The sequence below is a fragment of the Lutjanus erythropterus genome, chromosome 16, assembly GCF_056507025.1.
Source record: "Lutjanus erythropterus isolate fLutEry1 chromosome 16, fLutEry1.hap2, whole genome shotgun sequence".
NCBI lineage: Eukaryota > Metazoa > Chordata > Actinopteri > Lutjaniformes > Lutjanidae > Lutjanus > Lutjanus erythropterus.
Genome location: NC_139332.1, coordinates 24,713,417 through 24,731,344, shown reverse-complemented (window position 1 = coordinate 24,731,344; position 17,928 = coordinate 24,713,417). Strand labels below are relative to the sequence as shown.

The window sequence follows — 17,928 nt, the reverse complement described above, 5'->3', positions numbered from 1 at the left end:
ATGAAAAGAACACATTATACCTACATACATACATAATGATAGTTCTATAATATCACATACAACATGAACAGTGAGGTTTGCTGTGAAAACCAACTTATGAGCAGCAATATCAATACTGAGTGTTCCTCTGCAGACAGCAGAGTTGATTCATGAGCAAATTCTACAAAGATGTATGCAGTAGTAGTAGTAGTAGTAGTAGTACTAGTAGTGTGGTGTTGTAGTATCTGAATGTACCTCTGTTTTGGTTTGTGTCAGCTGCCACTGACAGTACCTGAATGGCTTTAATCAAATGAGTTTTTGAAGCTGGTGTAATCATAATTCGACCTAAAATACATGGAAACAGACAGTGCAGGACAGCTCGTGGTGTACGAGCTAAAAAGAACATAATGTACGGCACTGTAACCAGCTAAAACAATAACAGTAAAACTGAAATTAAAATATACAGTGGGTTAAAAGCAAAATTCAATTCACTCAGTCCAGCATCCCCACCAGTGAGGCCCGTTCCTTTGGCATCTGTGGTTTTAATGGTTGACAAATTGCTAGATTGAAAGAAAGTTCCTAAACAGTGAGCGTCGGTGGGCAGTAAGAGCAGGATTTCCTTCATTCCTCAGAGAACGAGTGCTCTACAGTACGGTGTGGCAGCCGTTTGTACGTGTGCTGCACAATTCAAGACATGAGTGGAGTAGGACTCGCAGCCCTGGGGGAGCTCGCCTGCTGCCCTAAAGAAGGGAACGCTGCAGGCAGACAGTTGTGCTGCTCCAGTTCAAAGCCCCCTTTGCCACTAAGATGGTGCCCGTCAGGGGGTGAAGTGTTGCGTGAGAGAAGGTATCAGGAGGGTAAGGAGGGCCTCCCTTTATCACAGGAAGGTCTCGGTAGTGGAGCCTCCTCCTGGTGATTCTGGGCTGACGTCGACTCTAACGCAGGCCACCTTTTCCTGGCTGTTGTGCAGAGATGAAGACGATATGAGACAAGGTGAGTGTCTGTGCAAATTGATTATGGTGCTCAAGGTGGAGAGCAATGGCAAACATGAGATTTTGTCTGGTAGAGGACTGATGGTGGTCATCTTAGAACAAGATTTTACCACCTACAGTACATCTTGTTGATAACGCGGCTTATCTGACAACTGTATTAAAATATACTGCTCTTAACTGTGACAATTCCAGATCAAAATTTCCATCTTATGTTAAAGAAATTCATGAATTTGCTTATAAAGTAAAACTAGTGTGACTAATTACATTTTGGAATAAAAAGTGTTGCTGTCAACACTCACTCACAAATCAACAACTTAAGGTGCTAAAGAAGACAAGAACGAACCCTTGTCTTTCATGATTTAGACCCAGTGATACCCAGCACTAAGAGACTGAATTTTCTATGGACTTACCTTCAAGGGATAGTTTGAAGGGATTATTTGAAGTGGGGTTGTATGAGGTACTTATTGATAATCAATATATTACCTATAGGAGATGGTGGTCGACACGCACCCAGTTTGGTGAAGCAGAGCAGAGTACTAGCACAGAAACTAAGCAATTTACAAGTGAGGGAAAACTATTTTAGCCACTTAACAATATTTTAGATGGGAAACTGCTGTTACACAAGCCAAATATAACTCTCTTCAAAACCATCAGAGTCTTAGCAAAAACAGTAATTTTACTTCACTCAACACTGTAAGTGATTAGTTTATTTGTGCTATTGTGCAGCTTCGGTGAATCATAACTAACTGATCAAGGCAGCAGTAGAGCAGTGACTCCTGTGTTCTGCAAGGTAAAATTACTGATTTTGGTTAAGGGGAAAATTTAACACTTTTCATGAGAATGTCAAATCAGTGTTGATGGTAATGTAGTCACTTAAAGCAATAGATTCTTCAGTTGGTGCTACATTAACAGAGAGGTCTGAGTTCTGCTGCAAAATCTGTTGTCTTGCATGCCTGGAACTACAGTCTATTTCTGCTTGGATTACTAGTCCCCACCTCTGGGTAACAAATTCTGCATGCTAGACAAACATTTTTTGTCATCTAACTAAATGTTTTGGGAAACAAAGTGATAGCTTAGAGCACCCGCGCAATGCATCCTGGTACATGTAGATACTGCTGACAGCTCCATGAACAGAACTCAGTTTTCTTGGCAAATATTGCACGCACTGAGGAATTCATTGCTTCAATGACTACATTTACAATCAACACTGAACAGACATCCACATGAAAAGAGCTCAATTTTCCCTTTAAGGAGTCTGGTTGGCTTGGAGAGAGTGATATTTGGCTATTTGGATATTTGATATTTGACTGGTTTCCAGTTTTGTAGGTTTCAGAAAAAGGTTTTTTTAGGTGGCTGAACTACATTTTGTTGGGGGCATGCTGACCACCATCTAGTGTAAGTAATACACTGACTATATATAAACAGTTCATATAACCCCATGTCAATTAATCTGAACCATCTCCTTAAAAGCAAATTTAATTAATTTAATTGATATTTTTATTTTCATTTTTTAATTATTATTATTTAATTTTTTCTGTTAAATATTAAACAGATTTCCTACCTTCCAGGCAGGAATTCGCTTCAGTTCATTTCACGACAGTGTGAAAACAATCTTGCCTAACTAAAACTTGCTCGAAATATATGAATTGAGTCATCTTTCATCGTCCACATCATATCATCATATTGAAGTAATGCAGTTGGGAGCAGGAGCTCGGGCATAGCTACCTTCCACTACGCTTCACAGGTTGGGCACATGACTCTGCGCTCGAATTCACTGCTTTCCACGCTGCGGTTTTGGCCATTTCATCAGAGATATTTACAACCAAGGGGTCAGAATCAGAACTACATGCCAAAATGCAAACACACAAACACACACAAACATGAACAGAAACACAAAGAGAAGACAGGCATGTAGACATCAAATCAGCGGGAGAGGTTCAGTGCAGGACAGTTCAAACGAGCAGACACAAACATGCGGATAAATCAGAGATTAAAACAAATTAACAGCACAGAATGGCTGACCAGACAGGCCACACACAGAATGTTCCATGTTAACATTTATCAAGAAATGTGGGCCTTTTGCGTTGGAGGCAAAAGTAGTCATGAGTTGATTGTGTACATAACACATTATTAGTCAGTTAGTTAAGGATACGATTGTTTCACAAGACAAACATTTTTTAAATCACAGACCATTTACCCATAAATTAAAAAAGAACACAACAACACAAAGCAATGTGTTTTAAAGCCACTGTTTCTTTTCTTTCTTTAATAGCTGAGGACAGTTTGGGCCATGCGCTAACTGTCTGAGTATCAGTGATCAGTGAGCAGGGTTAGAACGCAGCCACGTGAGTCAGATGTTCTGCATCGGACACACAACCCTGCTACCTCTTCTTCCATTGGGAGACTCTGGGTCACTAGTCCTATTCTGTACGATCTGTTCAAGATGGACATAATAATAACACACAGCTGACTACCACCACTCCAAGTTGTACATGACAACATGATGCATCAGAGAATGAAATAATACAAGGTTGGATCTACATTATGTCTTCAAGTTTCTCAACTGGTTTCCTGAATCATATCCTTAATACAGGCAATGATTAGGGAAGAAGACAAATATTTTGGGAACTGTTTTCATGTTACCAGTACAGTTCAGATCATTTGAAGTGGGGTTGTATGAGCTACTTATCCATAGTCAGTGTACTTCTGAATTTCTAGTTGTTGTTGCGTTTATGCTATTGTTATCACCTACAGTGTATTTTGGTCGACATTCTGCCATTTTTGGCCTTTTCTGATGGGAAAGAACTTTGTAAGCCAAATATTGCACTCTCTCTCTAAACAAGACTGCACAGGCGAAATTAGGAATTTTACTTCATAGAACACAGGAGTTACTGATCTAGGGCTGTCTTGATCAATTAGTTTGTTTGTGTTATTGTGTGGCTTTGAATGTTTTAAATGGTTAGATTGGATTCAACGAAGTCACAGCGTGGGGCAGAAGCATGTTAAAAGATCGAGGCGGTCGTAGACCAGCAACTCCTGTATTCTGTGATGTAAAATTAATTATTTCACCGATGGTGGTTTCCTGTCAGAAAAGGCTGTCTGATGGCAACATAAAGTGGAAAAATATTTCAAATATATCATACACTTTAACTGATAAGGACACTTTTTTAAGGTGGCTAAAATGTGTTTTGTTGCTGACCCGGTTCACAGCAGCACACTGCTCAGCTCCTGTGCTGGTACTCCTATAGCATCTACTGCAGGTAATACACTGACTATGGATAACTACATCATACAACCCTTCAAATAATTCAAACTACCCCTTTAAGAGGAGTCCAAAAATAATTTAAAGTCGAGCCTGCTTGATACTGGATTTTTGAGGCTGATGCAGCTGATTAAGAAGTTAAAAAAATTCTGATATTGATACATCAGCCAATATTCTTTATTTACATAAATATAAAACACAAAATGACATCAGGGCACTAAAACAGTGAACTTTCACTAGTACTTTTAAATAATTTTAAATTTAAAAAATACAAATAGAATAAACTGAATTAAGAAAAATTCAGACAATACGTAACCCAATAACAATATTGTGCTAGGCCAATGTCGGCCTGATAATGTTGGACGGCAGATATACTGGTTGGGCTCAAATTTTAAGCTGTCATAAAAATCTATTTTGCTGCCTCATAAGGGACAATAAAATACTAAAATTAGAAAATATTTTTCTTATGATACACTACTGTATGATAAAATATAAAAATAAAATGCACTTGATGCCTTACTAAGACACACTTAGAATAAAAAGCTGCATTTCATCTCAGTGTGCTTTATGGGGTGCATCACTCACCTCCCTGAGAGTGTTTTCACTGGGATGGTGAGCCGGTTCGAGCCTTCAAAGCTGACCTTTAGTCCCATCTCCTCTTCCTCCTGCAGTCTGGACTCTTGTTCCTGAATGAAAACAACATTGGAAACATAAATCTATCCAGATATCTCTCTGGGGTATTGCAAGTTTGGCCATTTTCCATATCTGTTCTTTTACGATCCAATAGCAACGTGATTAACATCCACTGTTCACACATCCAGACCTACCACTTGTAGCGCTATCACACTGACCTGAAATCTGAGTCATCAGACTGAGAATGAAATGATTTGTGAAGCTCTAGCACCTTTGTTAACGGTAAGTCAGCGTTTTGTAATATTATGGTTTGTGTGAATGAGTGTTTTTGACAGTTCAGTGTGGGACTGCACAGTGCAAAAGGCACTTCATTCAGTATTTTTGAACATTTACTGATCTATGGCACATATGCATTCAAAACAAACCAGAGCAATATTGTTATATTGTAAGTGTGAACATTAAGCAGAAAACTGTCTAAATCAAAAGATTTTCCGGCACCACACCTGTGGTGAGTGACATAATTACATAAGCTTGATATATATGCTCAATCATTAGGCCCTAATTAATTTCTTCAACAAATAAATCAAAAGTTTTTTTGTTTAATAAACAGGTTTATAAACAACCATTATATTTTGTGATAGAATTCTACAAAAGGGTGACAAATTAAAGAAAAACTTTCATGTTTCAAAATTTCTGTGACCTTATTGCCTTTAATTTTACAGGACAGCTGAAGATATGACAGAAAAGGGAGAGAAAAAGCTAAGGAATGTCATGCAGCAAAGGGCCACAGGCAGCAGTTGAACCCACAGCCGCTGCACTGGACTCACAGCCTCAGTAAATGGGGCAGATGCTCCACCAACTGATCTACCAAGCCACCAAAAGGCTGTTTCAATTGCAGTCCGACTTGCTACTATCATTTTACTACAAAAAAAGGAAAAGAAAAAAGTTTTACCAGCTTTTCTTGCGCTTTCTTTTTCTTGTCGTCCTCTTTCTTCTTTTTGCTCTCTGGCATCAAGTCATCTAGCCAGCTCAGCTCTCTCTTAGTGAAGAACAAGTCTAGTAGCTTTCGGACAAAGACTAGTGCCAGAACCTAGAGACACAGAAACAAGGGATCTATTATCACAGATTAAACATTGCAAAACAGTTGTCAAATACAACAATAACACATTTGTTACACTGAGAAAATATCCAATTCATTATTTTTTTCAGACACCGCAATGAACATGAATGTGTGTTCCATTACCATCATGGGAAACACAACAGCTGCTGCAGAGGCCTTGATGACCCAGAGCAGCACCAAACAGGTGAGCTGCACCAGGGTGAAGATGTGGACCTTCCACAGTGGCACGTAGCGCAGATAGATAAGATCAGGCTGATGCTTGGCAGGCATGCCAAACAGCTTGATTCTGTCAAAGAACTACAGAGAAAATGTGAAGAAAGCAGCTCAGGGAGAGACAGAGATAAAACATGCAAATAAAAATGGCTGCAAATATGAGGGGTGGGAAGGATAAGGGGAGAATTCAATACATTATTCACAGGGGGGAACACATTTAACAAAAGCTGTTAAGGATTCTGAATTACGATCAAAGGTTTGGAACTACAAGGGGCAAATTTATCTTTACTTTCCTTAACAGCTCATGACTGTTCAGTTCAGAATAAAAGGGCATATTATCTTCAAAGAGCAGCAGAAGAGAGTCTTACTTGAATGCCTTTGAGGGAAGAGACACCCATGTAGAGAAAGACCCCATACAGGACTGGCATAGGAATAAACTGTGAGGAGCAGGAGTGAAGCGACAGAGTATAAAAACAGTATAAAGACAACTTACAGTTCAGGAAAAGGAAAACAATAGTTTCTTGGTATTTTAGCCCACAGTCTGTAAATATCTAAAACAGCTATCCCTGACTGATCAGAACTTTTGTGATCAAGAATCATTAAAACATGATTTGGGGCATCTGACATTTTTGCATAACTGGAAAACTGCAAAAATACAAGTGTTCTATGACATTTTAAACTGTAAATTACAGTGTGAGGCTGAGGCAGTACATTTTCCTCATATGTCACAAGTCTGTTACTTTGACAACATTGCCTGCGCTGGCTGTCTGTTCCAAACACCATGAAAAATAATCTGCTTGTATGATTATTTTTTTAGAAATTCTGAAAACAAAATAGGAGCAATAGTGTGGAAACACACATATTGTCCACACTCTATTTCCCTTTGTCCATACTGATCCAGACCTGGAAATTACTCAAATTTAATTCCATATTTTTCTCTCAAGATATTTTTCCATATATTTGGATAGCCCCCTTGGGCCCCTTTTAATTTAGGGTGATTAAAATATTATCCCAGTGAGGCATTTTTCTGAGTATTATTCCAGCATTTCCTATAGCTCACCTTGAGCACTGAGGTCATGAAAACAGAACAACCCATGAGGACAAAGATCATGAATCCTGTGACTCGCTGCTCCCGGATACCCAGGAACTTGGGCTGCTCTCCTGGAGCAGAGCAGCCAGACTCCACCTTCAGGCTGTTCACGTGAGAGATGGAGAGGACGGTTGCAGCCACAAACCATGGGAGACCCAGGACGGAGCACACGCCCAGCATGACTGCCACTATCATTAAGTCCAGGTGATAGCCACAGCCTTTCTGCGGGTTAAACAGGGAGAGGATATGTATGTTAGGTTAATTTCTTCTGGCAGTGCCATAGACAGTGGATAAAGTGGGCGGAGCATCCAGGTCTGAGGAGTGAAGACAATGCAGAAGTGCCTTAGACCTGCATTCTTTCTAACTGTCAGCAGGGGGCCACTCCACCAGTTGCAAAAAGAAGTCTGATTGTACTGAGTCTAATACAACAATGCCCCTACTTCTCATTTGATTTATGACCTCAGTAAACAGTTTCCCGATGAGTTTATGGTCTCAATCACTAATTTCACGTCCTCTTCTACACAGAATGTTGTTCAATTTGTAATTAATGGTCCCATTTAGAGTAAAACTGACCATAAAGCAAGGCAGACTCTCTGTGAGTCTGTCTAGTGCAACAGACAGGGCTCATGACACTTGGATCAAACTGTAGACTAGACAGCACTGATCAAAGATGGATCAAGATTCTGTTGATAGATTGTCTATTTGTCACCTAAAATGTTTTTGGAAGCATAATTAAGCAACTGTAAAACAAAAAAGATCACAACCAGGCCACTGGGTGATGTCTAGAAGGAAACCCAAGATTTGTGAAACTCTTGCAAGATTTGTACACACTGTATAAACAAACTGAATTGAACAAAGCTGTGGTTAAGATCTAGGTAGGCCCATGGAGCCTCCTGAAACTATTAGCACATTACCAATGTCTCCCTTAAAATGTTAAGGGAACATAATTTATCATAGTTGTAATACAAGAAAGATCATAAGCAGACAGGCTGCCATTACTTCCTGTTAAACTGTCGAGCCAAATCAAGCACAGTGCAAGTCACAGAACAATCACCCACCAGCTCAGTGCTGTTGTTGGGGCTGCAGATTCTTTGGTTCCAAAGATGGAAATGTGTTATGCCAAACTCCCCTCCAAATGGTAGTTCACAAACCATAGGCATGGCATAGAACTGAAGCTGGTCCCTGGGCGCTGCTCGGTGGCTGTACACTCGTCCTAACATAAGATGGCCAAATGCAAAGAATGCATTGCACTATGTAAGTTGTACTTGTGTGACTGTGTATGTGACTAATAAACTTGATTTACCATTTCTAACAAGTAAAGTTTGAGAGTTGACCAAGCAGTAATGGGAAATAAAGATTGAGGAGCACAATCTTTAGATAATTTAGTTTGCCCAGCCATAAGTGGAATCCTGAGTTGCAAATCTTTGCCTCAGGAGTTTTCAAAGTGCATTGGATTTATTTTTAAAAAGTAGCACTGTAGGCAAGGCATAAAAATACCCCAGAAAAAAAGCTGAGGAAGATTATATTTGGAACAATTCTGTAAAATGGCCACAGCAGAAGAACAGACAAGAGAATATGTTAGCTTCAACGATAATTAAAGATGACAGAGAGGGAGAGAGAGGACTGGTGAGACATGAATGAACTACAGAAGAGCAGGAGAGAGGTGTAGAGAGAGCAAAAAAAGTATGTGTTCAAAGGGATTAAGCTGGAGGCAGCACAAATGAGCAACAGGTTAAGAGAAAATTAAAAAGACAGGTCGGTGACGACCAACAACAGTTTAGTTTAAGACTTTCAACATATTCTGTTTTACGAAACATAATCCACAGAGGTCAGACTCAAGAGCAGATTCATTTGATGGCCATTCATTACATCAGCAATTCAATCACACATTGAGTTTTAGCATGCAAGAACTACAATACAGTTTAACGCTTAAACTCATGTATGTTTAAACTGACATGTGCCATCACTGTTGCCTGATATCAGACTGAATTGTGAACTTGTTTCATTCCATTTCCTGAGAATCAGTCCACTTGGTAGAGTGGGTGGATTTGAAGGTCTGGACTGAGGCCACCATCCCTGCAGCACATTTGTTATTTGCCAGATGTCTTTTTTCTTTGTAAGTAAAGAAACACAATCAAACATTTGGAATAAAAACAATTTCCTGGAGGCAAATTCTGTCTTACACATAAAAAAAGAAAATAAAAAAAAAACTAATTTTATTAATTGCTACATTTGTGTAAACATCACAAAAGGTGCAAAATATGGCTTAAATATTTTGGGATTTTTTTTCTACTTTGGTGACTTTCCTGATCTCTTCTTGATTAATCTAAGATGCTGCCCTGCCACAGTCTGCGCTGGATATTAAAGAAGAGATACGCTACAAGCAAAAACAGCAAAGACACCAAGGATACTATAACAGAGCCAGAAAGCACACAGGCAGGTCTGACCTTGAGCTTGTGCTCCTTGCGGTTGATGATGACTGCCGTGATCTGCTGGTCCATAAAGATGAGGATGGTGCAGAGCAGGGCAGGAAGTGCTGCCACCAGCAGTGTCCACCAGGGGTTTCCACCTAATGGGTCCATCAGCCAGCCGCGGTTCTTTGAAGTTGGCTTCAGGCAAAAGGTAGAGATGGTTTACATTTAGTATATTAAACAGAAAAATATTTGAAAATATTTGAAAAATAAGTACATTAATTTGTTTAGACAAAAAAATAACAGTACAGGGGATGCAATTAAGTCATTTGAACATGATTCATGTTTGAAGAGGACCTGCTGGAATAGATGTCTACCTCAAAGCGGTCAGGGACATTCAGCTTAGGAGAGGGGATCCCCATTAGATAGTCCACCAACACCATGATCATGATGGTGATAAACACGGCGAAATCGCTGATAGTGGATCGCACCTACAAAACACACACAAAGGCATTATTTATTTATTCAGGAATTTCAGTTGAGCATTAATGCCATTTTGTATTGTCATTTATACATACACAGCAACAAAATAGAAGCTGTTCCAGCACAACCAGTCCTTTACTTCAGGTCACTGCCGAAGATTCACCACAGTCATAATTACATTTGCATCAACGGTAAAAGCATAACAATTCAGACAATACCAGCACCTGCCTACACAGAAAACCAAGTGATAACAGACAGCGGGTACTGAGTGGGAGAAGGCAAGAAGATCTTTTCTCTCTCTACATGAGTCTGCTCATGCATACTAATGACTGACACAATGTAAACATTTACATAGTGTGAGAAGCTTTTAGCTGGCTGTGCACTCTATTGCATGTACAGAGAAAAATGCCTATTCAGATTTGAATGTATTGATATTTATATTTCAAGCAGTATCATAAAGCATGACTACTCTTTGTTGTTAAAAGCCACATTTGTGGTGTTAGCAACAGCATAACAAGAGTGCACACACACACACACACACACACACACACACACACACACACACACACACACACACACACACACACACACACAAAAAAAAAAAAAAAATCAACCAAACATCTCACCTTGGTGGGAAAATATCTCTCTGTCTTGAACTGCTTTAGGAAGGAGGACAGGAAGAAGGTGGTGAAGAAGAGGATGATGGACCAGAAGAGAACATCTGGGATGTATGGTCCATGATGACCGCAGGCAGGTCCCAGAAACTCCCCATGGAGCATTTTACACATCTAGGAGGAAAAGAGTATTAGGTTAACACTGCAGTACATGTGTGTACGCAGTGTGGGTGTGGAAGAGCAAAAGAGGGAAGGGAAAAAAAGAGGCTGTGTTGAAGACAGATAGGTGTTGGCGATCAGAGCAGAGGGCTTAAAGTTTAGCAGTTACATTGGCAGTAAATGTACAGTTTTCCCATGAAAACACTGCAGAAAAAAGTTCAAGAAGTTCATACAGTATGTCTTGCCTCCCAGGTAAAGTAAAGGGAGAGTCTGTGGGATTAGAAAGTGGAAGACAGTGAGATGCTCTCTGGCTCTGCAGCAAATTCTGCTTGTAGGTTACAAAATGAACATAAAATACGTATTCAATGCCTTTTTACTGGGCACCAGCCTCAGGTCGTGTTTATGCCCATCAGATGCAACTGTTATGCGAGACACATGGACCTGCATGGATTAAAATGGGAGTGTTACTGTTGTGTGAGACATGCAAGGGAATAACATGTCTGTCCTGCATGTGGTAAAGACAAGGGGTTAGTGTTAATGTGGTTAACTTAATCTGTATGAATTAGCGAGTTCATATGAGTGCAAGAATGTATGTACAAAGCTGGCTGATGATGTCTGTTTGCTCAACACATCCTACATAAGTGAGTGTGGGTTTGACTCCCACACATCACAGCGAAGATCACTGTGTGCTTGTCTCACCGATACATTGAGGCTGCTCCATGGGATAGAATCTGGGCTGTATCCTGTCCGGTTCCAATGCTGCACGATTTCATCCGAAGCATTAACTGGTGGGGAGCACTGACACCTGAGGACAACAGAACAAATGCAAAGCAAAGTATGCACACATATCTTACGGTGAAAAACAGCTGGGTTCATTTCAAAGTTAATTAAAACCACAGGCTGTTTATTTATTTATTTACTGCTTACTTCTCTGTATGCTGACCTCTTATTTTTTCTCCCTGTCTATTTATTTGTTTTCTCTGGGCCCATGGACGAAAAGGATTATTCATTCCTACTTACTGACACAATGAATGGACATTGAGGGGATGCAAAAACGCACAAACTGCCTCTTAAAGACATTAATGGCCCTGTGGACTCTGAAAATGCTTTTAAACTGTATGACTAATTGTTAAAAGGAAATAAAAAGAAGTTCGTAAAAAAAACAAAAAAAACAGGCTGCAGCAAATCTGCTGGCATCAGTTGTTTTTCTGTGCGTTATTTTGCAAGGGGGCAATTTTCATTTCAGCTCTGGGGAACATATGTAGTGGGCACAGTTCAAACCACTACAATTACAGTTTTCAGTAGCAAGAGCAACGTGCTCTGAAAAGGATACAATTTATGTGTGTAATACAGTACATTATGTAACCCTTTGGCACTTAACATGATATCCTGACCCAAGAAGCGCGTTACGTAAGGACATGTTGTCTTCACTTCTGACACAGTAGCGATACTTATCTGTTAAAAATAATTTCATTTTGTCACTGAAGAATGATTTAATAGATTTTATGCATTACTAAATGAGTGCATATTCATAATTAAACTGTATATAAATGCCAAAAATGGTCAAAGAGATAAATCACTTCTGGACTAACCAAAACGTAGAAGTTTCTTGGTTTCTGGAGATGGTTAGTCCTCACTTTTGGTTGGGGTTTAACGGGGATCTTTTTTTTTTTAACTTCTAATGGAAAAATTACATACTTGAACATCCAACCACCATTTCAGGGTTTCCCCCAAAACCAGTTAGCTGAAGTATTACTTGACAAGATCACTGTTACTAGACAACTGCTTTATTTGTAATGCTCATGTTCACAACATGTCAACAACAAGAGAATTTCAAGAATACTTACAAGAATATTCCAGCTTGGGATCAATAAAGCTCTATCTATCTGTCTATCTATTTATCCATCCATCCATCCATCCATCTAATTTCTTCATAATGAGAGTTCAAACTTCCTCCTCATACAAGGCAACTTGTGCACCTAGGGGTGGATGATTTGGCCAAAAAAGCGTTCATGTTCTGTAAGAAAGCCTATTATATATATATAAGTTTACTTTTTTGTTTCCATTACTAAACATGTTTTTGGTGGGAGGGGGAGCCAGAAATGGCCCCAGAGCCAGCAGTTTCAAACCCCTCCTGTAGACTATAGCCAAATAGCCAAAATAGTGATTAAAAGTTTAATTAAAAATTTGACCAGAACCAAAAGATTACATCAACATAAAATAACATATTTCAAGTTCTCACAAGTCATTTGCATTGTTTATGTCACTTAGGAATTTGCCCAATCAGCTAAATCACTCTACTGGTTTGTTCACAAAGCAGAATTCTTAGTCACTGAGGTTATGTGAAGTTTAGAAAAACAAGTAGAGGGCTTTAAATATTGCAAGCTCACTTGATATCCCGGAAAAGTAGACTGTGGAATCTTTAAGATCATACTCTCAATCTAAAATTGTCACTGTATCCTACAGTTTTATACGGGCAGTAGTAATTTGAATTAACCTGTACAAAAATAGTGCAAGTATACTGACACCAAACTTCAATGTAAAAGTAAGATCTCAGTAAAATCTCAGTACTCACGAATACAAGGTAAGGTTGTCCAAGCTGTTGTGCATGTTGACAGGATAATGCTCTCCCAGGTGAAAGAGCTTCTCCAGAGCCTCATAGATGAAGATGATGCAGATGAGTGCAGCGAAGGCCTCCTCTGTGAACCGGGTGATGTAGCAGACCAGGGAGCTAGCATCTGTGGCCACCAGGACCACACACAGGAAGGCTGTCCACAGACCAATGCTGGTCCGCAGTGACAGGTAGGACAGGCCATAGTCACTGAGAAAGATAGACAAAATGTGACATGGAGGTGAAGGCATACAGGTAAACACATGCACATTAAGGCCAATTGGAGTCTTGGAATCCAGTCAATATTTTGATTTGATTTCATCATTTCACAGCAAAAGCACATATGCTTGAACTTACTTGCAGAACTTGAAGAGGATCTTCTCAAAAACTAAAACAGGGCCTGTGCTACCAAGAATAGTGAGGGGCTGGCCTGCGAAGAGGGAGTATGCCACTCCTGTCAGTGAGGCCCCAAATAGAGACTCTATGGCACTCTGTAGACACAGAGGACAGGGAAGGCGTAAGGGTGGATGGAGGAGGTGAAACCAAACAAAAGGAGGATAGACAAGGAAAGGCTAAAGGAGAAAAAAAGAGGTGAAGAAGAGATGCCCAACCAGAACACAGAGAGTTTTGATTAAAGAGACGTCTGAGAGGCTAGATAAACTGTTTGAATGCTTCCACCCTGCTGACTTGTCCAAAGTCATATGTCTGTTTAGCCCCGGCCTGCTGAGTTTACTCAGACACATCACACACACCAGCACACAGACTGCGCCTATGACAACAGTGCCCCTCTCCTCATAAGGGTATCTAGGTAAAAACGGGCAGAGTAAGATGGAGAAACAAAAAGAGAGACAATATATAGAATAGCTTGCAGTCTGTGTGACGACACATTAGTGCATGGGAGGCATGAAGCGGGTGAAAGATTATCATGACTTTTTGACACACTAAGTGATTTGCTTAAAAAAAATGAAATAAGGTCACCAGAAAATGTGTTTCTTCCTTGAGAAACAGCAGTGATGGTTATCACTGGGTTGGACTGTATGCAGATCACTGCATCATTTAACCCTTATAACACGTGTCAAATGTAAGGCCCAGGGGCAAAATCCAGACCAGCACCAAAGAATATAATCTGTGCAGTCTCAATTTGTGATGTCTTTTTCATTATGTCTCGCCACTAGATATCAGTATATATTGTCTCAATATCGTAAAGCCTTTTACAGAAGTGGCACTCTAGCCAAGTGGTTGTAGCTAGTTACGTTTATAGTAGTAACCCCGCAACATTTTGTCATTTCATTTTTAAGAAAAAGAAACCTTGTTTGCAGGCTACAAAAACTGAGACAACCTTTATTGTCATTTTGACTTTATCACTTATACATTGTGTATTTCATAATAGCTGTACACTTGAATGTCTGCTTGCCATTATTTTCCCCAACTTCTCCTGTCAGACCTAGTTATTAATTATTTATTAACTATATATCACAATTAAGTTATATTAAAAAAACAATAATAATCAAATGCAGAGGCAATTACTTGATTTATGATAACAACTACATAGATCTATATAATCTTACATTTGCAATGAGCCCTTTGAGGGCAACCATAATGCTGATGTGGCCTGGGATGAAATGGAGTTTTTCACCCTTGCCATATATCTTTTACTGTACTGTAAGTAAATAAACATGGATGAATGTTGAATGTCATGGTTCAAGAAATCATTCTTGTTTCACACAGTGGTTGAGAGAAAAATCTTCTTTGTTTTAACTTGCAGATTCCAGGGAACATGAGGTTTCACTGTTAATTAGAGCTGAAACGATTCATCAAGATTGACTTAATTCATAATAACTGTATACGGCACATTGTGTTTCACACAGATGATTATTACTTTCACACAATGCTCTCATCCTGTGGAAAATAATTTAATAGATTTAATAGAAAACAGTGAGGGGTGAAAAGAAGAGACAGACCAGAGAAAACAAGAGAAAGTGTTGGAAGTTTGGGATCATTTCAAGCTAAAACAAAACATAAACTCTGTACAGTTAGTGTCTATTGTAAAACCACACTAGCCTACCACAGTAGCATTAAATAAATGTTTCAGCATCACAGCAGAAAGCATCCAGTCTATACGTCCAGCCCATAGAGGAGACCCGACACAAGGTAGTGCTGACTACCTTTAAGTATGATTGCTAGTTGAGATGAAGACTAGTAAAGAATTTTGTTAGTTATGGCTATATGTAATGGCCTGTTGATATTGTGACTAGTTTTGATGTCCCTAAGTTAGCAAAGTTTTGCTTAAGAAAAAGCCACAGAAATAAAATGCTGCAGTCAGCTTTTAAAATCCTGAATATCATGATAGTGACACACACACTTCCCTCACTGTGATGCATATAACACCCAAGAAGGCAAATATCAGATGGTCTAAGTTACAACTGGAGCCTAAAATGCACCAATACAATACAGGAAGTGGATTTTTTTTTTTACTTGCTCAACTTGAGACCTGTTTCATTTTCTCTTCTGTATATTTACTAATGTTTTTCAAAAAAGCAAAATTGATAGCTCCCACTCTACTGTCAATAAGTCACAATACAATGACAACATCAAGTTTACATATCAGCACAGGGATCACAAAAATAATTTATACACTCGAGTGTGACAGCCAAATGGTACAAGGTTCTGTATGTCTGATCTAGTGCAACATGGCACTTAAGGCAACCAGGGGTTAAGAGTTTGATTCCTGCTGGGTTTATAAAAAAAAAGCACAAGTGCTGATTTTTAAGTGCCAAGCTTTTGGACTCACTATGTTGCTTTTTGTTGCCTCCCCAAGCAAACCTCCGAATGTGATGACAGGGGACATGCAGGCGCAGTAGAGGAACAGGATGGAGGCCAGACACTGCAGACTGAAGGAGTCCCTGATGTCGCTCCAGTAGAATGGTAACTTCCGTTTGATGTCCAGGATCAGACCTCCAAATATCCTGCAAGAGAGACTCAGTTTAGAATATCTGAAGTGAAAGCAGAAGTGCATGATTATCTTATGTAATCTTATATATACAGTGACATGGTTACTTTAAAATTATTAACAATATATTAGTGAAGAATTGGAAAAGTCAAGTGAACACATTTCATTTAGTGTGACATAAACTCTATTGCTATGAATCAATTATCTGTTTATCAATTCCACTCTTTCAGGAATTGATTAAAGAATTAAAAAAAGTGCTAAAGCAACAACTGTCTAGATAACTGTGGGTAAATGGCTGCAGATTTAATATTTTTATTATTCACTTCATCATCATTTAAGTCTCTCAACACTATGACCATGTAAACTGCCATTCTTATTATGAGTTAATTTAACAGAATCTTTTTATAACTGGAATCATTTCAATGCAAAGTGATAATGAGGTGATTAAAACTAATTTTGCAATAATGGTTATTTACTAGGTGTTTAGTTTTACACAGTTAACTGTTAAGGAGCACTTTTATGTTTATTGTTGTTTGCCAGAACACAGGCAGTGTTGTTGCTGGGGCAGTGTCATGAGCTTGTAAATGTGTATCATTATAATATTCAACCCTGAAAATTTGATGGCACTCTGATCTTGATGGTGAGTCCAAAATATTTAAGCAGGTACAGAATTTGTCTTCATACTGACCAGAATGACTCCCAACACATCTCACCTTCCACTCTTATGTTTCTGTCTCTCTCTACTTTGCTTTTGAGCATTTCAATTTGTCACCTTGTATATCTTCTTTTCTTTTCTCTGACACCTGTCCAATTGCTCTGCTCTGAGGTCTTCTTTCATTTTCTTTTCCCCCCACACCTTTGGAATAACCTCTACCGCCTGCCTCTGCATCCCCCACTGTCTCTTCTATACAGTCCCTATTTCTGATAGCTTTCTTCACATCAGCTTCTTGCACTTCCATACACTCCTCTGTCCTCCAGTCGCTCCCTTGTAGCATGAGCCTTTTATAGTAGCGGTGAAAAGGAGAGTGAATCTGTAAATAATAGAGTGCCTCCCAACAGATGTGTATGTGTGCAGATTGTGAATGTCTGCGTGTGTCTGCCTGAGGTTTCAAATAAACACATTCTCTTTGCTGTGTGGCCTGGGCTCTAGAGACCCAGCGTGAGATATCCATAAATGTCAGCATCTGAGGTTCAACAGTAAAGAATGATGTATCTGTGAACTAAACTCTAATTTGTGAACAAATTAAAATTTTATTTCAAATTAGTCTACTGTAATGATATGCAAGGAACGCCTTATAAAAATGTTTACTTTTGTTGACCTCGACGGCTGGGCAATATATCAATATTATATTGTTATCATGATATGAGACTAGATATCATCTTAGGTTTTGAATATCATGATGTCATGACA

General features: G+C 39.2%; 1 protein-coding gene across 13 annotated transcripts in view; it reads right to left on the bottom strand.

The window, feature by feature from the left end:
- Positions 1–266: 266 nt before the first annotated feature.
- The window catches only part of LOC146313147 (sodium bicarbonate cotransporter 3-like), a 53,778-nt gene continuing 36,116 nt past the window's right edge, over positions 267–17,928 (bottom strand). For 9 of the 13 annotated variants that reach the window (XM_084738447.1, XM_084738449.1, XM_084738451.1 and 6 more), the window contains 14 exons: positions 16,359–16,533; positions 13,925–14,058; positions 13,532–13,777; positions 11,656–11,761; positions 10,810–10,971; positions 10,078–10,191; positions 9,737–9,898; positions 7,260–7,511; positions 6,568–6,636; positions 6,110–6,283; positions 5,819–5,956; positions 4,819–4,919; positions 2,697–2,813; positions 267–938 (listed from right to left, as the gene is read on the bottom strand). In XM_084738447.1, the coding sequence (XP_084594573.1) occupies positions 857–938; positions 2,697–2,813; positions 4,819–4,919; positions 5,819–5,956; positions 6,110–6,283; positions 6,568–6,636; positions 7,260–7,511; positions 9,737–9,898; positions 10,078–10,191; positions 10,810–10,971; positions 11,656–11,761; positions 13,532–13,777; positions 13,925–14,058; positions 16,359–16,533 (2,032 nt within the window). In that variant the 3' untranslated portion in view covers positions 267–856. Of the gene's footprint in view, positions 939–2,696; positions 2,814–3,356; positions 3,406–4,818; positions 4,920–5,818; positions 5,957–6,109; positions 6,284–6,567; positions 6,637–7,259; positions 7,512–9,736; positions 9,899–10,077; positions 10,192–10,809; positions 10,972–11,655; positions 11,762–13,531; positions 13,778–13,924; positions 14,059–16,358; positions 16,534–17,928 lie in introns of all 13 variants that reach the window. The other 4 variants (XM_084738453.1, XM_084738459.1, XR_014772012.1 and 1 more) reach the window with 3 other exon arrangements.